Below are 20541 nucleotides of genomic sequence, written 5' to 3'. Positions count from 1 at the left end.
AACAATGTATTTTAAGTTAGCAGCACTACTTAGTTTATAGTGTGGAGAGAAATACTGGAAGTGCAGGAACAATTGAGCTGACAAAAGAAAGATTAAGAGGATTAGCTACATGAGCAGCACAATGTATTTCAGTGTAAGCAGCAATTTACATATAATTGTGCAATTCTTCTTGTGGCTACCATTTTTCCATGATCTAGTTTGAGGATTTAATGATTCAAAGGTGGCTGCATTTATATTGTAGATATAAAACCAATAAAAGGATGTTAATATTAACCTGTAGCAATGTTTGCACTAAATGTTAACATAATATTTATTTTCAAAACCAAGGTTAAGAAACATTGGGTCAAGTGACAGTCTTACCGTATCACTTCCAGGTTTCCAACCAGCTGGACAAACTAAAAAAATCAATCATAAAAGCATTAATTCAGGTAGCCCCGTAGCCAGTTCTTTGCTTATTTACATTTATTATTACATTATTTCTACCATTTAATTGAAATGCCATTTAAATAGATTTCCTGCATTCAGCTCAAAATCATTATTGCATACCTTCACCGTGTGTATCAGTATACTGAAATGCTTGAACTAATCGAAGTGTTTCATCCACTGACCGACCCACTGGAAGATCATTCATTGTTATTTGCCTCAGTAGTCCTTTGTCATCAATAATAAAAAGGCCTCTGGAAGAGGAACAAGGTATTGGGTTAACTTTATTCTCCATGTTAATTTCCATAATAAAATCAATTTGCAAAAAGGCAATGGCAAACTGCTTATAACTATGTAGTTATTGGCAACACCGTGCCAGCCTATGAGTTGGAGGTAGAGCAAGACAAATGATTTACCTATCTGCCTTCCTCTTCTATAAATTCAGTTTACTCATTAAAATGTGTAAACAGAGAAAAGAATTACTCAAAACATCATTGTGGAGAATATGCAAGCTTTAGGAGAATGCATTCTCAAAATACCAAAAAATAGATACAAAAGATTTCAAATATGGGTTAAAAATCTCTGGTATCATACAAGTCACTATTTTTAATGCCTATGCTGCAGATACCAACCCCTGTATGCTAACACGAGGAAATCTGCACATGCTGGCATTTCAAGAAGGGCAAATTTTGGGGTTGTGATTTATGAATTTTGCAAGGGCAAATTACTGCTGCCCAAATGATTGCAACTCAGGTCAATTGCAGACACCCCATCTCAAATCCTCATACAAGTTCATTGGAAAGACAGAAAATTCAAGCGACAAAATATTTTCCTCTACAAATGTTTAGGTTTGAAACCAGCTATACTTTTTCTCCAACTTATAATGCAGTGTGAGGTTATAATTATTATGACAATCCATCCTTGTAAAGTCAGTGTGGAAGAAAATCTAATCTGCAGTAATATGAGGGAAAACAAATACAGTATTGTGACTTGTGGAATATTTTTGACAGAAGTGACCCCCCCCCGAAAAACAGCATATTTTAAAATATATATTTGAAGTTACAGAAGGAAAAAGTTAATAGAACTTGAAGATATTGTCATATCAATTTATAATATATTTGTAGTCCAAAGTAAAACACCCCTTTCTCAAACTGAAAGCTTGAAAAGGTAAGAAATGTAAACATAATTTTGTACAAACACGAGAAAATCTGCAGATGCTGAAATTCAAAGCAACACACACAAATGCTGGAGGAACTCAGCACGTCAGGCAGCATCTACGGAAAAGAATATAAATAGTCAGCTTTTCGGGTTGAGACCCTTCTTCAGGTACTGGAAATGGGCTAACTTAGTCCCAATATACAAGGGTGACTGCACCAACCCTGGTTCAAAAACAGAAAACAACGAGTTATGGTGAGAGGATCATTTTCACACCTAATAAAAGATGTTAAAAGTGGCGCTCTGCAGGGATTGGTTTTGGGGCTGCTGCTGTTTTTATTTACATTAATGATTTGGATAAGCACATAAATAAATAAGGATTGCTGATGACAAAATTAGGGGGAGGGGCAGCTGATAACATTCAGGCAGCAGAATCAATACAGTTAGATCTAAACAATCTAGATGTGTGCAGATGTAATTGTGAAGCATTACATATAGGAAGTAGAAATATTAGATTTAAGTATACAATGGGGGTCTGGGATTAAAAAATGCACTGTATGAGAAGGATTTGGGCATTCTGGTAGACTCATCACTATCAACATCCAAACCATGCATGGAAGCATCAAGAAGGCTAATAGAATATGTAATACACTCAGTGCAGTTCAAGTTAAGGCATGTTCTTCTTAAGCTGTATAATGCACTTGTAAGGCCACACTTTGAATACTGTGTACAATTGTGGTCTCTGTGTTGTGTGAGGGATGTGAAGGCACTGGAGAGAGTCCACTGAAGGGAGACTAGACTCATTCCAGCTCTGCAGGGTATGAGTTATGAAGAAAGATTGAAAGAATTAAATCTTTTAGTCTAAGCAGATGTAGAATGGAGAGACAGTATTCAAAATCATCAAGGGTATAAGTAAGATGGAATACAGCTGCTACAAAATTAATCCAACATCAAGAACACAGGGCCATGGGTGGAGACTGCTTAAAAGGGAGATTTCAGATTAACATTAGGAAGCATTTCTCTACACAGCAAGTTGTGGACAAATGGAACAAACTACCTTGGGTGTGAAGTTGAGAGTAGTACCTTAGAGACTTTCAAATCTCAACTCAGTTATTTCAACACACTATGTGAATAGGAATTTGGCAAACTTTGAAGGGCCAAATGACCAGTTCTTGTCAAAAACTTTCTAATGTTTTCCACAGATACGGTTTGACTTGGAATTCTTCAAGTATTTTGTAAAGAACAAATGCCACCAATGACACATTGCAAAACATTAGACACAACATAGCAGAAGATCTATTTTGAAAGGATTAAGCCAGATGTCTACAACATGAGTTATCAGACAATGCTCTTTCATTTTTATTCAACAAATAATCTCGCAAAACTCTTGACTAAATGTTGTCTGTCAGTGACATAATTTGCAGGCAAAGGACTAGGTTTCACAAGAGTACTGATATCGACTTCCATCTCTTCATTCCCTTTCCTAACCTTTTGAATGCTATCAAGCTGCCTGCCTGGTGGTCAAGCACATGATGTCTGACGAATTAGAGATTAACTCAGCTCAAAATTAATACTGTTAGGTTTCCTTCACAACTTTACGCACCACTGACTCTCTACCTCCCTCCCTGGTCACACTCGTCTCATTGCACAATTATACTGTACACGTCCCGATCAAGACCAGATTCAATTATCCAAAACTGTCACTTACTACCACAAATAAAAACTCATTTAAGCCTGCTACACATATCCTGTAATGCACCCTACACTGAGTTAGGCTGGTGCCCTACCCTCAAGCATTTAACTAAAATTCCCCATTTTAGTCCATTAACTTAACACAACCCACTTCTTCCAGTCATCTATATGCTGACTTCTAATTACTGCCAAATCAATCATCTTAGCAATGATGCCAGTTCAGCTTTTAGATACATTATCTACTTTCTTGGAACTGCTTTCTAAACAATTTTGAACTTCTTCACCCCTTCAATAACATTACCAATTTCTCCAACCAGGATTTTATCCACATTACCAACAGGTATTTTTGAGGCATGTTGATTTTAAAAAAATCACAAAATACTGATCCAACTTAAAATTTATAGATTTGAAAGTATAAAAAAATTACTGCAAAACAATCAAATTAACCTACACCATGAAAGTATTAAATATTTAAAGCTTTGCGGATACTTGGATTCTCAAATTTCACTATGAACTGGTAAAAAGTATATTCCTCTATGAATGATTACCTAAGTGTATGCCCTTGGTCCTCCAAATACACACCATAATCCTTTGCAATCTGGTGTGTAAGATCGGAGAGGAGTGGGATCTTCATTGGTCCTAGTCCACCTTGTTTTCTTGGTGTATTTATCCTGTAAACAGCAAAAGTATTTCCTCGAGTTACATACTGAAGAAGTGTTCCTTTATTACAGGGGTTCCCAACCTTTTTTATGCCATGGACCCTACCATTAACTGAGGTGTCGGTGGACCCCATGTTGGAAAACCCTGCCCAACCTATTTTTACTTGCAATTCATTAAATAAGTATTGACAATAAAAGAAAGATTCAAGTATGGATGGAGAACGAAAGTGACATTTTTACACTATTTGTAGAATAGAACAGAGAACATAGAAAACCTAGAGCACAATACAGGCCCTTTGGCCCACAAAGCAGTGCCGAACATGTCCTTACCCTAGAACTACCTAGGCTTGCACACAGCCCTCTATTTTTTTTTAAGCTTCATGTACCTATCCAGGAGTCTCTTAAAAGATCCTATCATTTCCACCTCCACCACCGCTGGCAGCCATTCCATGCACTCACCACTCTCGGCGTAAAAAAAGCTAACCCCTGACATCTTCTCTGTACCTACCTCCAAGCACCTTAAAACTATGCCCTCTCATGCTAGTCATTTCAGCCCTGGGAAAAAGCCTCTGACTATCCACACGACCAATGCCTCTCATTACATTGTACACCTCATCTTCCATTGCTCCAAAGAAAAAAGGCCGAGTTCACCCAACCTATTCTCATAAGCCATGTTCCCCAATCCAGGCAACATCTTTGTAAATCTCCTCTGCACCCTTTCTATGGTTTCCATGTCCCTCCTGTAGTGAGGCGACCAGAATTGAGCACAGTACTCCAAATGGGGTCTGACCAGGGCCCTATATAGCTGCAATATTACCTCTCAGCTCTTGAACTCAATCCCACGATTGATGAAGGCCAATGCACCGTATGCCTTCTTAACCACAGAGTCAACCTGCGTAGCAGCTTTGAGTGACCTATGGACCCAGACCCCAAGATCCCTTTGATCTTCCACACTGCCAAGAGTCTTACCGTTAATACTATATTCTGCCATCATATTTGACCTAGCAAAATGAACCATCAACAACAGGAATTCTGCAGATGCTGGAAATTCAAGCAACATACATCAAAGTTGCTGGTGAACGCAGCAGGCCAAGCAGCATCTATAGGAAGAGGCGCAGTCGACGTTTCAGGCCGAGACTCTAGTCCTGACGAAGGGTCTCGGCCTGAAACGTCGACTGCGCCTCTTCCTATAGATGCTGCTTGGCCTGCTGCGTTCACCAGCAACTTTGATGTACAATGAACCATCTCACACTTTTCTGGGTTGAACTCCATCTGCCACTTCTCAGCCCAGTTTTGCATCCTATCAATGTCCCGCTGTAACATCTGACAGCCCTCCACACTATCCACAACACCCCCAACCTTTGTGTCATCAGCACATTTACTAACCCATCCCTCCACTTCCTCATCCAGGTCATCTATAAAAATCACAAAGAGTAGGGGTCCCAGAACAGATCCCTGAGGCACACCACTGGTCGCCAACCTCCATGCAGAATATGACCCATAGAAACCATAGAAAACTGCAGCACAGAAACAGGCCTTTTGGTCCTTCTTGGCTGTGCCGAACCATTTTCTGCCTAGTCCCACTGACCTGCACACGGACCATATCCCTCCATACATCTCCCATCCATGTATCTGTCCAATTTATTCTTAAATGTTAAAAAAGAACCCGCATTTACCACCTCGTCTGGCAGCTCATTCCACACTCCCACCACTCTCTGTGTGAAGAAGCCCCCACTAATGTTCCCTTTAAACTTTTCCCCCCTCACCCTTAACCCATGTCTCTGTTTTTTTTCCTCCCCTTGCCTCAGTGGAAAAAGCCTGCTTGCATTTACTCTATCTATACCCATCATAATTTTATATACCTCTATCAACTCTCCCCTCATTCTTCTACACTCCAGGGAATAAAGTCCTAACCTAGTCAACCTTTCTCTGTAACTGAGTTTCTCAAGTCCTGGCAACATCCTTGTAAACCTTCTCTCAACCTTATTTATATCCTTCCTGTAATTTGGTGACCAAAACTGAACACAATACTCCAGATTTGGCCTCACCAATGCCTTATACAACCTCATCATAACATTCCAGCTCTTATACTCAATACTTTGATTAATAAAGGCCAATGTACCAAAAGCTCTCTTTACGACCCTATCTACCTGTGACACCACTTTTAGGGAATTCTGTATCTGTATTCCCAGATCCCTCTGTTCCACTACACTCCTCAGTGCCTTACCATTAACCCTGTATGTTCTACCTTGGTTTGTCCTTCCAACGTGCAATACCTCACAATTGTCTGTATTAAACTTCATCTGCCATTTTTCAGCCCATTTTTCCAGCTGGTCCAAGTCCCTCTGCGGGCTCTGAAAACCTTCCTCATTGTCTACTACACCTCCAATCTTTGTATCATCAGCAAATTTGCTGAGCCAATTTACCACATTATCATCCAGATCATTGATATAGATGCCAAATAACAATGGACCCAGCACTGATCCCTGTGGCACACCACTAGTCACAGGCCTCCACTCAGAGAAGCAATTCTCTACTACCACTCTTTGGCTTCTTCCATTGTACCAATGTCTAATCCAATTTACCACCTCTCAATGTATACCTAGCAACTGAATTTTCCTAACTAACCTTCCATGCGGGACCCATCTACAACCACTCTTCGCCTTCTGTGGGCAAGCCAGTTCTGGATCCACAAAGCAATATCACCTTGAATCCCATGCCTTCTTACTTTCTCAATCAGCCTTTTGCATGGGGTACCTATTAAATGCCTTGCTGAAATCCATATGCACTACATTTACGGCTCTACCTACATCCTCAAAAAATTCAATCAGGCTCATAACGCACGGCCTGCCTTTGACAAAGCCATGCTGACTATTCCTAATTATATTATGCCTCTCAAAATGTTCATAAATCCTGTATCTCAGGATCTTCTCCATCAACTTACCAACCACTGAAGAAAGATTCACGTATGCACTCCTTCAAGTAGCAAACAAAGTTTATTTATATTTTTATAATATACATATATACACACCCGAGAATGTTCGCAAAGACTAAAAGAACATAAGAGCAGAATTAGGCCACTCAGCCCATTGAGTCTGCTCTGCTATTCCATCATGGCCTTTCCCTGATCCCACTCAACCACATACACCTGCCTTTAATGCAGTGACCAATCAGGAAACTCACAATTTTCGCCTTAAATATATTGACTGCCTTGGCCTCCACTGCAGTCCGTGGCAGAGCATTCCACAGGTTCACTACCCTCTAGCTCAAAAAATTCCTCCTTACCTCTGTTCTGAAAGGATCGCCCCTCAATTTTGAGGCTGTGCCCTCTAGTTCTGGATACCCCCACCACAGGAAATATCAACTCCACATCCACCCTAATTAGTCCTTTCAATATTCAGTAGGTTTCAATGAGACCCGCCCCCCCCACATTCTTCTAAATTCCAGTGAGTACAGGCCCAAAGATATCAAATGCTCCCCAAAGATATCAAATGCTCCCCATATGTTAACTCCTTCATTCCCAGAATCACCCTCATGAACCTCATTTGGCAATACATCCTTTCTGAGATATGGGGCCCAAAACCATTGACAATACTCCAAGTGCAGCCTGACCAGTGTCTTATAAAGTCTTAGCATCATCTCCTCATTTTTATATTCTATTCACCCTGAAATGAATGCCAACATTATATTTGCCTTCTTTACCTCACACCCAACCTGTAAATATAACTTCTGGGAGTCTTGCACAAGGACTCCCAAGTCCCTTGGAACCTTTGACGTTTGAATTTTCTCCCCATTTAAATAATAGTCTGCACTTTTGTTCCTTTTATCAAAATGTATCATACATTTCTCAACACCGTATTCAATCCGCCACTGTTTTGCCCATTCATCCAATTTGTCCAAGTCCTTGAACTACCTACACCTCCACCTATCTTACCAGCATCTGCAAACTTTTCCACAAAGCCATCAATTCCATTATCGAAATCACTGACAAACAATGTGAAAAGTAGCGATCCCAATACTGACCACTAAAAACACCACTAGTCACTTGCAGTCAACCAGAAAAGGCTGCCTTTATTTCCATTTACTGCCCCCTGCATGTCAGCCATTCCTCTATCCATGTCAGTATCTTTCCTTTAACGCCTTGGGAATTTATCTTGTTAAGCAGCCGCAGGTGTGGCACCTTATCAAATGTCTTCCGAAAATCCAAGTAAATGACATCCACCACCTCTCTTTTGTCCACCCAGCTTGTTACTGCCTTGAAGAACTCCAACAGATTCGTCAGGCAAGATTTTCCTTTACAGGAACCATTAGTCTCCAAGTACCTCGAAATCTTATCCTTAATAATAGACTTCAACACTTTCCAAATCACTGAGGTTAGGCTAAATAGTTTATGATTTCCTTTCTTTTCCCTTCCTCCCTTCTTAAAGAGTGGTGTGATGTTTGCAATCTTCCAGCCCTCCAGGACTATACCATAATCAAGTGATTCTTGAAAGATCATGATCAATTCGTCCATTGTTTCTTCAGCAATCTCTCTCAGGACTCTGGGACTGATGCAAATTACTTATTAAGTTCATCCGCCATTTCTCTGTCCCCTATTACTACCAGCATTATTTTCCAGTGGTCCGATATTAACTCTCACTTCCCTTTCACTCTTTATACCATTCGAAAAACTTTTAGTACCCTATTTTATATATATTGGCTAGTTTGCCGTCATATTTCATCTTTCCCTTTCTAATGGCATTTTAGTTGCCTTTTGTTGGATTTTAAAAACTTACCAATTATTCACCTTCCCACTCACTTTTGCTACATTATACGCCCTACCTTCAGCTTTTGTGCAATCCCTAACTTCTCTCGTCAGCCAAGCTTGCCTACCTGTCATTTGAGAACTTCTTCGGACCACACCTATCCTGCATGTCTGAAGTATTCCCAGAAACTTCTGCCAATATCCCCCTCCAATCCACCTGGGCAAGCTCCTCTCCCGTGCCTCTGTAATTCCCTTCATTTCACTGTAATATTGATACATCTGACTTGTGCTTCTCCCTCTCAAATTGCAGTATGAATTCAATGATATTCTGATGACTGCCTTCTAAAGGTTCCTTTACATTAAGCTACCTAATAAAACCTAGGTTATTACACAATACCCAATCTAAGATAGACTTTCCCCAAGTAGGCTCAAGTAAAAGCTGCTCCAAAAAAGCCATCTCGTAAGCATTCAACAAATTCCTTCTCTTGCAATCCAACACCAACCTGATTTTCCAAATCCCCTTGCATACTGAAGTTCTCCATTACAGTTATCATTACCCTTATTACATGCCCTTTCCAGATCCCCTTGCAATCTCAGTCCCATATCTTAGCTATTTGGATGCCTATATATGATTCTCATGTCTTTTGTTTTTTAAACCCTTGCAGTTTCTGAACCCCACTCACAAAGATTCAACATTCTCTGACCCCATGTCACCTCCTTCTAAAGATGAAATTCTACCTCTTACTAGAGCCACACCACTGCCTATACCTTCCTGCTGTCCTTTCAATATAAGGTATATCCTTTGATATTAAGCTCCCAACTATGACCTACATTCAGCCACAACCCAGTGATGTCCACAACATAAAGAGCACTGGAACAATCATTTCCCCTCTCACCTTAAACCTAAGTTTTAAGACTCCACGAATGGCCTTACTTATTTAAGGTGCTTGAAATGTTTAATTTCAGCCCGAAATTTATATCCTGGATCAAATTGTTCTATCATTCTCCTATGGCCTCAGTTCATACTAACTCTTTAAACTCACCTTTTTTTCCCCCTTTTTCAAGGTCCTAGACAAGGTTGTCCTCTTAGTCCTTTATTATTTGATATTGCATTAGAACCTCTTGCAATTGCTATTCGAGAATCTCCAAATATTATTGGCATAACTCGTGGTTTAAAGTCTCATGAAAGTATCACTTTATGCTGATGACTTACTTTTATATATTTCTAATCCTCAAAAATCTATTCCTGCTGCTTTAGATTTATTAGCACAATTTAGTCTTTTTTCAGGTTATAAGTTAAATCTCAGTAAGAGTGAACTTTTCCCGATTAATAAGCAAGTTCCCTTATATCAGAACCTCCCGTTTAAATTGGTTAATAACCATTTTTCATATCTTGGGATTAAAATTATCTGTAAACATAAAGGATTTATTTAAGACTAATTTCCTACCCTTAATTGATCACATTACACAACTTTCATTTAAATGGTCTCCACTTTATTTAACTTTGATTGGTCATATTAATGCTGTTAAGATGTTTATTCTGCCAAAATTTTTATACGTATTTCAGGCACTACCGATTTATGTTCCAAAATCCTTTTTTGACAAAGTTGACTCTAAAATTTCTTCATTTGGCAAAATAAAAACCCGAGACTGGGGAGAATACATCTACAGAAAGCTTAAGAGAGATGGAGGTTTGGCATTACCTAACTTTAGATTCTACTATTGGGCAATTAATATTCGACACATGAAATTTTGGTTACTTGACCAAGATACACTATCCATTCCTAAATGGGTAGTATTGGAATTACAATCTGCTCAAGGTTATGCACTTGGCTCCATTTTAGGTTCTTCTCTTCCTTTTGATTTGAAACGCCACAAACAGGTTTGTAATCCGATAGTTAAATATACCTTACATATTTGGTTTCAATTCTGAAAATTTTTCGATCTTAAAAAATCAATTTGGGCTTGCGATTCCTATTTTAAGCAACATATTCTTTCCTCCCTCTTCCACGGACCGTGCGTTTCAAATTTGGAAGACTAATGGTATATCACGGTTTGTGGATTTATTTTTAGATGGCTCCCTTATGTCTTTTGAACAATTATCTAACAAATATAACTTACCAAGAATACATTTTTTTTAGGAAATTTCTAACTTGGAGATATCTAAGTACTATACTCTCTTCCTTTCCGACATTACCTCCTACATATATTTTAGATACCATGTCAGAAAGGTGTAACGGCTATTATTTATAATACTATCATGAAACTTAGGAAAGCTCCATTCGATAAGATTAGGTCAGATTGGGAAAAGGAACTGGGCTTTATTATTTCGGCGGATGACTGGGTGCATATTTTACAACTAGTCAATACTTCAATTTAAAGTTGTTCATAGAGCACATATGTCTAAAGATAAATTAGCTCATTTTTATTCTCATATTAACCCTCTTTGTGACTGATGTCATGGGGAGATAGCCTCCTTAACTCATATGTTTTGGTCCTGTCCTACTTTGGAAACTTTTTGGAAAGACATTTTTAATATTATTTCAAAGGTATTGAATATAGATATTTCTCCCCATCCTATTACTGCTATCTTTGGATTACCTAAAATTTCCAGTAATCATTCCCCTTCAGCCCGTAGAATGATTGCATTTCTTACTTTAATGGCGAAAAGATGTATTTTACAACATTGGAAGGAGATTAATGCCCCAACTACGTTCTTTTGGTTTTCTCAGACGATACTATGTTTAAATTTGAAGAAAATCAGAAGTAATCTTTATGATACTTCAGTTAAATTTGAACAGACCTGGAGACCTTTTATTCAACATTTTCATTCAATGTAATTTTTTTCCTCTTTGCCCATATTTACATTCCCTTCTTGCTTTTTTAACTGTTTTTAATGGAGGTCGGGTTTGAGGACGTGATTGTTTTAAGTTGTTTAAGTCTACTTGATACCTAGTTAGCCCATTGCTTTGCTTTGCTTTTTAGATTAGTTGCACGGTGGGTTTTTTCTTCTCTATATTGATACGTATGGAAAATTAGTATACTATTATATTACCTTGTTATTTTATATCTAAACTGCACTGTTTGTACTAACTTTTTTTTGTGTATTAATATCTCTTGCAAATTTATATTGCAACAGTGTATTAGTGTCTACATGGTTTACCTTTTGTGTACTAATTTAATAAAAAGATTTAAAAAGAAAGAAAGAAAGACTCCAATGCCCTTGGAAGGAGTCTCTGCCCTACTTTGGAAACTTTTTGGAGAGACATTTTTAATATTATCTCCAAGGTATTGAATATAGATATCTCTCCTCACCCTATTACTGCTATCTTTGGACTACCTAAAATTTCCAGTAATCTCTCCCCTTCAGCCCGTAGAATGATTGCATTTCTTACTTTAATGGCGAAAAGATGTATCTTACAACATTGGAAAGAGCTTAATGTTCCAACTACCTTTTTTTGGTTTTCTCAGACGATATTATGTTTGAATCTGGAGAAAATTAGAAGCAATCTTTATGACTCCTCATTTAAATTTGAACAGACTTGGAGATCTTTTATTCAATATTTTCATTTAATGTAATATATACCCTTCTTGTTTTTTTCACTGTTTTTAATGGAGGTCGGGATTGAGGATGTGATTTTAAGTTTAACTCTGTTTGGTTTCAAGTTAGCCCATTGCTTTGCGTTGCTTTTAGTTAGTTGCACGGTGGGTTTTTTTTTGGGGGGGTTTTTTCTCTCTATTGATATATATATATATATATATATATATATAAATAAAATTAGTATACTATTATGTTACCTTGGTATGTTATGTTTAAATTACATTGTTTGTAGTATTTTTTTTGTATTAATATCTTCTGTAATTTTATTATATTCTAACAATGTATTAGTGCCTATATGGCTTACCTTTTTGTATACTTATTTAATAAAAAGATTTAAAAAGGAAGGAGTCTCTGACCATACACCCAAAGTGTGTTTTCTCCATATCCCAATTTTATAAATATCAGTCTCTCCCCACCACTATGAGAACAATTCTTAAATACCCAGGGTACTTAAGGAGGTGGCTCTAGAAATTGTGGATGCATTGGTAATCATTTTCCAGTATTCTATAGATTCAGGATCAGTTCCTGAGGACTGGAGGGTAGCTAATGATATCTCACCTTTTAAGAAAGGAGGGAGGGACTTCCAGGTCATCAAGGGAATGGCGGTGTAAGGAAAAGGTCTCTCGACAAAAAAGGTAAACTGCCCCAAAATCGAAATTAGACAAATACTTAATATTGTATAACTATATTAATAAAAGGGGCAAGGATGATGTCTAAGAACAAGATTAAAAAGTCCGCTCAGAAGGCTGATAAACACGAAGAGATGCAGCAAAGTGACGGGCCTAGCTCGTCTAGCTCGGGCCTAGGAGGTAATGAGGAGGAATCAGTGAATCTGTCTTTGATTCTCAGAGAGAGTCGCGAGTTCCGACAAGATAACAACAAACAGCTGGAAGATATTAAAGGAGAGATAGTAAAAACTAATTCGAGGATAGATGAAGCCGAAGCAAGGATTGTAGGAATTGAGGAGAAGCTACAGAGGAAGTGATAGCAGAAATGCTAAAGCTACAAGAGCAGCTCCAGTGGAAACTAATAGACCAAGAAGGCCACTCAAGAAGGGAAAATGTGAGGCTCTACGGAGTTCCCGAAGGAACTGAAGGTAAATCCGGATTGATGATTCCCTTCGTGGAGAAGCTGCTTAGAGAGAACCTTGATATACCAGACGCAAAAGACCTACCGATAGAAAGGGCTCACCACGTGTTGGCACCACAGCCTCTGGCAGGTGCCCAGCCCAGATCGATTTTAGTCAGATTTCTCGGTTACAGAACGAAGGAAGAGGTGCTTAAACGGGCATGGCAAAAGAAAGGTTTCATGTGGAGCAACTGTAAAATCAGTTTAGACCACGATACGCACCAAGGATCCTTGCCAGACGGAAGGAATATGCGGAAACACGGAGGGTCTTGAAGGAAAACAACATCAGATTCCAGACCCTGTATCCAGCTCGGCTGAGAGTCTTACAACGAAGGGACAAAAACTTACGCTACGGTGGAGGAGGCAACGTCGGACCTGGAGACCGGGGACTACCTATTAAAGTTATCACCCAACCGGAGTCGCTACTGGAGAGGATTCGGCAGAAGCCCTGGCAGCCAGTGTAGCGAGGACGCTCCACATGAACCAGAGTGTCAAACTACAAGGAAAAGCTGCAAATATTCAGACGTGAATGTACAGACAGTGCAGATTAATTAAGAGAAACTGAAAATAAACTAAACAGAATAACTTGAATGATAGCAATATGGTCGAAACATAAATAGAAGAAAATTCTCTATGATTATTCACACTGCGGAGGGCCCTCTGACACAGGGTAAAGATAGAGTTTATCCCTCTGAACTGAGGCGGGTTGGTACTCAGGCCTCACTGTTGGAAGTCGGGGAAAATTTTCAAATGTCATATGTTCAAAAATGTCTGGGGTGTGGTTATATGTTTTGGTTTACTGTTGAGAAGGGATTGCTTACTGTTTGGTTAGAAAAGGAGAGTTTTTTTTCTACTAGAGAAAAATGCAAATTGAACTGGTAAAAATAATTTCCTACAATGTTAATGGGGTTTTGAATCCAATTAAAAGAAATAAGATTATGTCTAAATTGAAAAAAGAGAGGGCACAAATAGCTTTCCTCCAGGAAACACATATGAGCCAATCCGAACATGAAAAATTAAAAAGAATGGGCTTTAAGCATGTATTTTATTCGTCATATAAACTGAGCCACAAAAGAGGGGTAGCTACTTTAATATCAAGTACTCTTAATTATGAACATATTTCAGAGACTAAAGACGAAGATGGACGATTTGTAAAAATCACAGGAAGAATAGAAGGTACAGAAATAACATTGCTGAAAGTTTATGCTCCACCAGGTTGTGAATGGTCATTCTATAAACACATTTTTAACCTAATGGTCAGTTCTCAAGGGGTGGTAATCTGTGGAGGGGATTTTAATATTGGGTTAAATCCTGCATTAGATTCTTCAAGAATAGTTACTCAGAATAAACCTCTGACTCGGAAAATGAATTTATTGATGGAGGAGTTGGGAATTATAGATGTGTGGAGGGAATTACACCCCAGTAGTAAAGATTATACACATTACTCTTTCCCTCATTCAGCCTATTCAAGGATAGACTATTTCTTTATCTTTAATACAGATAGACTCAGGATAAAAAACTGTAATATTGTTTCAATTGATCTGTTGGATCATAGCCCAGTCTCCATGTCCCTAATCCTGGAAAGGAAAATCAGGAAAACACTATGGAGGTTAAATTCACATATACTCAATAACCTGAAAGTAATGGAGAGATTAAGGGGAGAAATCAAAGAATACCTAGACCTTAATGACACGGGAGAAACATCACCAGTTATCTTATGGGATACATTGAAAGCTGTACTGAGAGGAAAAATTATTTCCATTACCACTCACATGAAAAAAATCAACGCACAAAAATTAGCAGACCTTCAAGGAAAATTAAAACAACTTCAAGTTGTTGATAGCAACAAAAGTAATTCTAATTTAAAACAGGAAATTAAGAAATTGCAAAGTGAAATCGATGGTATTTATACATTGGAAACTCAAAGAAATTTTCTTTACCTGAGACAAAAGAATTATGAAGGAGGAGGTATCAGCTAGATTATTAGCATATAAGTTACGAAAACAACAAGCAGACAATACAATTCATAAAATAAAGAATTCAAAAACAAAGCTTGTGGAGAGTACAACAGGGAAAATTCAAGAGAGTTTTGAAACATATTATTGAGAGCTGTACTCCCAACCCTGGGCTTCCAATGAGCCCTATATGGACACTTCATTGAATTCTTTAGATCTACCCAAGCTTATAGATTTACAAAATGAATGCCTATTGTCAAAGAACTGAATGTGGCCATCTCTAGATTAAAGGCTGGAAAGTCTCCAGGTTCTGATGGGTTTATCTCAGAGTGGTACAAATTGCTGAAGTCACAGTTAGCCCCATTACTACTTAACACCTTTAATTGGATCTTGCAGAGAGGAGAAACTCCACCTTCCTGGACAGAAGCGATTATTTCAGTTATTCCTAAAGAGGGTAAAGATAAACTAGAATGTGGTAATTATCGGTGAACGCAGCAGGCCAGGCAGCATCTCCAGGAAGAGGTACAGTTGACGTTTCAGGCCGAGACCCTTCGTCAGTCCTGACGAAGGGTCTCGGCCTGAAACGTCGACTGTACCTCTTCCTAGAGATGCTGCCTGGCCTGCTGCATTCACCAGCAACTTTGATGTGTGTTGCTTGAATTTCCAGCATCTGCAGAATTCCTGTTGTTTATGTGGTAATTATCGGCCAGTTAGCATTCTTAATTTAGATTACAAATTATTTACATCTATATTAGCGCGCAGATTGGAAAAGCTTTTACCTGGCCTAATCCATTTAGACCAGACTGGATTTATTCAACAAAGACAAACACAGCACAACATAAGGAGAACGCTACACATACTAGAACAGGTTACGAAGAACTGGACAGAGACAATGATAGTGGGATTAGATGCTGAGAAAGCTTTTGATTCAGTTAGTTGGGCATTCCTATACAGAGTGTCAGGAAGATTTGACTTTCAAGAAAAGTTTATTAAAGTAATCCAGACTTTATATGACAGCCCTACAGCTCGAATTAAGATAAACAGGGACCTCTCTGGCTCTATTTTAGAGAGAGGCCTAGACAGGGATGCCCAATTTCTCCTCTCCTTTTTGCGCTATACATTGAACCGCTTGCCCAACTAATAAGACAGAGCGAAATTGTAAAAGGTATCAAGGTGGCAGGGATTGAACAGAAAGTGGCGTTATTCGCAGGTGATGTTTTGGTCTATCTGAGTGAACCAGAAAAATCATTTATAGGATTGATTACACCATTGGATGACTTTGGGAAAATATCAGGTTATAAAATAAATGTAAAGAAAACAGAGGTTATGTCCCTAAATTATACACCATCCAAAAACTGCAGGATACATATGATCTTAAGTGGGAAGCTAAATCATTAAAATATTTAGGAATAACCCTGCCGAAGGATCTTTCAACGCTGTCACAGGTAAATTATGGGCCATTAATTTCAGAGATAAAAGTAGATATGCATAGATGGAATCTTATCCCCTCTTTAAGTTTAAATTCAAGGATAAATACCATAAAAAGGAATATTCTCCCTCGGTTAATCTATCTTTTCCGGACTTTACCTGTGGAGGTGGATGATAATCAATTCAGGGAATGGGACAACAGGAATTCTGCAGATGCTGGAAATTCAGGCAACACACATCAAAGTTGCTGGTGAACGCAGCAGGCCAGGCAGCATCTCTAGGAAGAGGTACAGTCAACGTTTCAGGCCGAGACGAAGGGTCTGCTGCGTTCACCAGCAACTTTGATGTGTGTTGCAGGGAATGGGACAAATGGATTTCCCGCTTTATCTGGCAAGGAAAGAAACCTAGAATTCGATATAACACCTTACAGTTAGGGAAGGAAGGAGGAGCTATGGTACTTCCTTGCTTGAGAAATTATTTTTATGCTTCACAGATAACCCCTCTGTTATATTGGTGTAATAGGGAATATAAGGCTAGATGGAAGGAAATAGAATTTGGATTGGTTGACAGTTTTCCTCTACAAGCCTCAATAGCAGACAAAGGATTGATGGCCCAATTGGAAAAGTTTAAAAACAGCTGGATAAATTTTATATTAAAAGTATGGCAGAAGGTGGTTAATTCACGTAGAATCAATAACATGTTAAAACTTTTCAGATGGCGTGCATATGATACCGAATTCCTTTCCAACAGAGGAACAGAGGAGATAAAAGATTTGAACTATGGATAAAGAAAGGTCTTACAACCTACCTCTCATTTATACATAAAAGAGTATTACAAAGTTTCCAATTTCTGCAGGACAAACATGGCCTAGAACACAATGACTTTTTTAGGTACCTTCAAGTACGACACTATGTTAACCAGAATTGTAGATATACAGACTTATCAACAGTAGAATTAGAATTTTTCAAGATTCTGAATTCGGCTTACAGTTCAATACCCAGTAAATCAGTTTCTCGATTATGTAATGCACTCTCCCATGCTAAAAATATAAACACATTGTATATTAAAGAGAAGTGGGAGAAAGAAGCAGGGTTGGTACTTTCAGAGGAGGCTTGGGGGAAAATCTGCAGCTTTCAGTGGTCTTCGACTAATTCTTTGACTTGGAGAGAACATTGTTGGAAAAATATTATAAGATACTTCAAGACCCCGTATCAGGAAAAATATAAAGACACAAACGTGATGTGTTGGAGAAGGTGTGGCTCCAAGAAGGCAAATCATTTCCATATTTTCTGGGATTGCCCTAAATTAAGTTTATACTGGAAAGGTATTCATAGCACATTAGTTAAGGTATTTAAGACCCAGATACCTCTGAGCTTTGAGACGCTCTATTTGGGGATGTATTGTTTCTTGAACAGAAGAAAGATATAAAGTTGCTGCAGGCCCTTTTAGCGGTTAGTAAGAAATCAATCACTAGAAAGCGGCTAAATCCAATACCACCTACATTAGAAGATTGGCACAAAATTATCTTGGAAATATTTAAAATGGAAAAGATGACTTACTCTGAGAATTCAAAAAGAAAAACTTTATCAAATTTGGAATAAATGGACTGAATATATAACCCCAAAGTGAGCAGATTTTAGATGACTCTCCTAATGATTTATACTGCTCTTCTCATCAACACAGTAATATTGCTAACGTAAGCACCCCTGGTCTAAATGTTTATTGTTTTTGTTTTCTTTTCTTTTTTTTGGAAAATGGAGAATTAGCACAAGTAAAGGAAAAGATTTGGGAAAGGGATAAAAAATGATAAAATTAAGTAAATAAGTACATAGGGATTGGATAATTATGTTTGGGGGTAGGAGCAAACATGAACAAGTTAGGATATAAACATCTACAATGGTAGTTACATAGGCTTACATACATTTTGGACCAGGAGATATGGTCCAGAAGAGATATATGGAAATTATTATTAATCCACTATTATTACTATTTTTCTTAACAACTAATATCATTGTTTAGCCTAATAGAGTAGAATTTCAACTGCACATAATTATCTATTCAAGTGTCTAATTTCTTTTTATATCATCTTAATGTGTACTTAGGATTGTATAAATAATTATAGTTTTATACATATATAAAAAATGGAAAAAAGGTTATACATGTGAAAAAAGTTCATGATACTTGTGAATTCCTTATCCAAATAAAAATAAAAAAATTTTAAAAAAGGAGGGAGAGAGAACACAGGGAATTATAGATCAGTCAGCCTGACATCAGTGGTGGGGAAGATGCCGGAGTCAATTATAAAGGATGAAATAGCAGCACATTTGGATAGCAGTAACAGCATCGGTCCGAGTCAGCATAGATTTAGTCATGCTTGATTAATCTTCTGGAATTTTTTGAGGATGTAACTATGAAAATGGACAAGGGAGAGTCAGTGGATGCAGTGTACCTAGACTTTCAGAAAGCCTTTGATAAGATCCCACACAGGAGATTACTGGGCAAAATTAGAGCACATGGTATTGGGGGTAGGGTACTGACATGGATAGAAAATTGGTTGGCAGACAGGAAACAAAGAGTAGGGATTAACGGGTCCCTTGCTGGGACTGTAGCTATTTACAATATACATTAATGATTTAGATGAAGGGATTAAAAGTAACATTAACAAATTTGCAGATAACACAAAGCTGTGTGGCAGTGTGAAATGTGCGGAGGATGTCGTGACAATGCAGGATGACTTGGACAGGTTGGGTGAGTGGGCAGATGCAGTTTAATGTGGATAAATGTGAGGTTATCCACTTTGTTGGCAAGAACAGGAAGGCAGATTACTATTTGAATGGTGTCAAGTTAGGAAAAGGGGAAGTACAACGAGATCTAGGTGACCTTGTTCATCAGTCACTGAAAGTAAGTATGCAGGTACAGCAGGCAGTGAAGAAAGCTAATGGCATGTTGGCCTTCATAACAAGGGGGGTTGAGTACAGGAGCAAAGAGGTCCTTCTGCAGTTGTACAGGGCCCTGGTGAGACCACACCTGAAGTACTGTGTATAGCTTTGGTCTCCAAATTTGAGGAAGAACATTCTTGCTATTTGAAGGAGTGCAGTGTAGATTCATGAGGCTAATTCCCGGGATGGCGGGATGGTCATATGTTGAAAGATTGGAGCGACTGGGCTTATATACACTGGAATTTAGAAGGATGAGAGTGGATCTGATTGAAACATATAAGATTATTATGGGATTGGACACACTAGAGGCAGGAAACATGTTCCCGATGTTGGGGGAGTCCAGAACCAGACGCCACAATTTGAGAATAAGGGGTAGGCCATTTAGAACGGAGTTAAGGAAAAACTTCTTCACCCAGAGAGTTGTGGATCTGTGGAATGCTCTGTCCCAGAAGGCAGTGGAGGCCAATTCTCTGGATGCTTTCAAGAAAGAGGTAGATAGAGCTCCTAATGATAGCGGAGTCAAGGGATATGGGGAGAAGGTAGGAATGGGGTACTGATTGTGGATGATCAGCCATGATCACAGTGAATGGCAGTGCTGGCTCGAAGGGCCAAATGGCCTACTCCTGCACCTAATGTCTATTGTCTAATTCCAACCTATGAAATCTTTCCTCGTAGCTAAATTTTTCCACTGCAGACAACATCCTGCTGAGGCTCTTCTGCATCTTTCTAGCATTACCATGCCCTTTCTGTAGTACGGTGACACAATATTCCAAATGTGGCTTGACTAATGTCTTGTACAGATGCAACTACCTCAATT

General features: G+C 38.5%; 1 protein-coding gene across 2 annotated transcripts in view; it reads right to left on the bottom strand.

Annotated features, from left to right (window-relative positions):
- prdx4 (peroxiredoxin 4) overlaps positions 1-20541 on the bottom strand; it is a 55389-nt gene that overhangs the window by 4078 nt on the left and 30770 nt on the right. For both annotated transcript variants that reach the window (XM_063051199.1, XM_063051198.1), the window contains exons 4-6: positions 3819-3941; positions 547-677; positions 361-395 (exon numbers count right to left, since the gene is read on the bottom strand). In XM_063051199.1, coding sequence (XP_062907269.1) covers positions 361-395; positions 547-677; positions 3819-3941 — 289 coding nt within the window. The remainder of the gene's footprint in view (positions 1-360; positions 396-546; positions 678-3818; positions 3942-20541) is intronic.

This window comes from Mobula hypostoma, chromosome 6 (assembly GCF_963921235.1).
Source record: "Mobula hypostoma chromosome 6, sMobHyp1.1, whole genome shotgun sequence".
NCBI classification, from domain to species: Eukaryota; Metazoa; Chordata; class Chondrichthyes; order Myliobatiformes; family Myliobatidae; genus Mobula; species Mobula hypostoma.
This window is presented reverse-complemented; position numbering and strand designations above follow the sequence as displayed.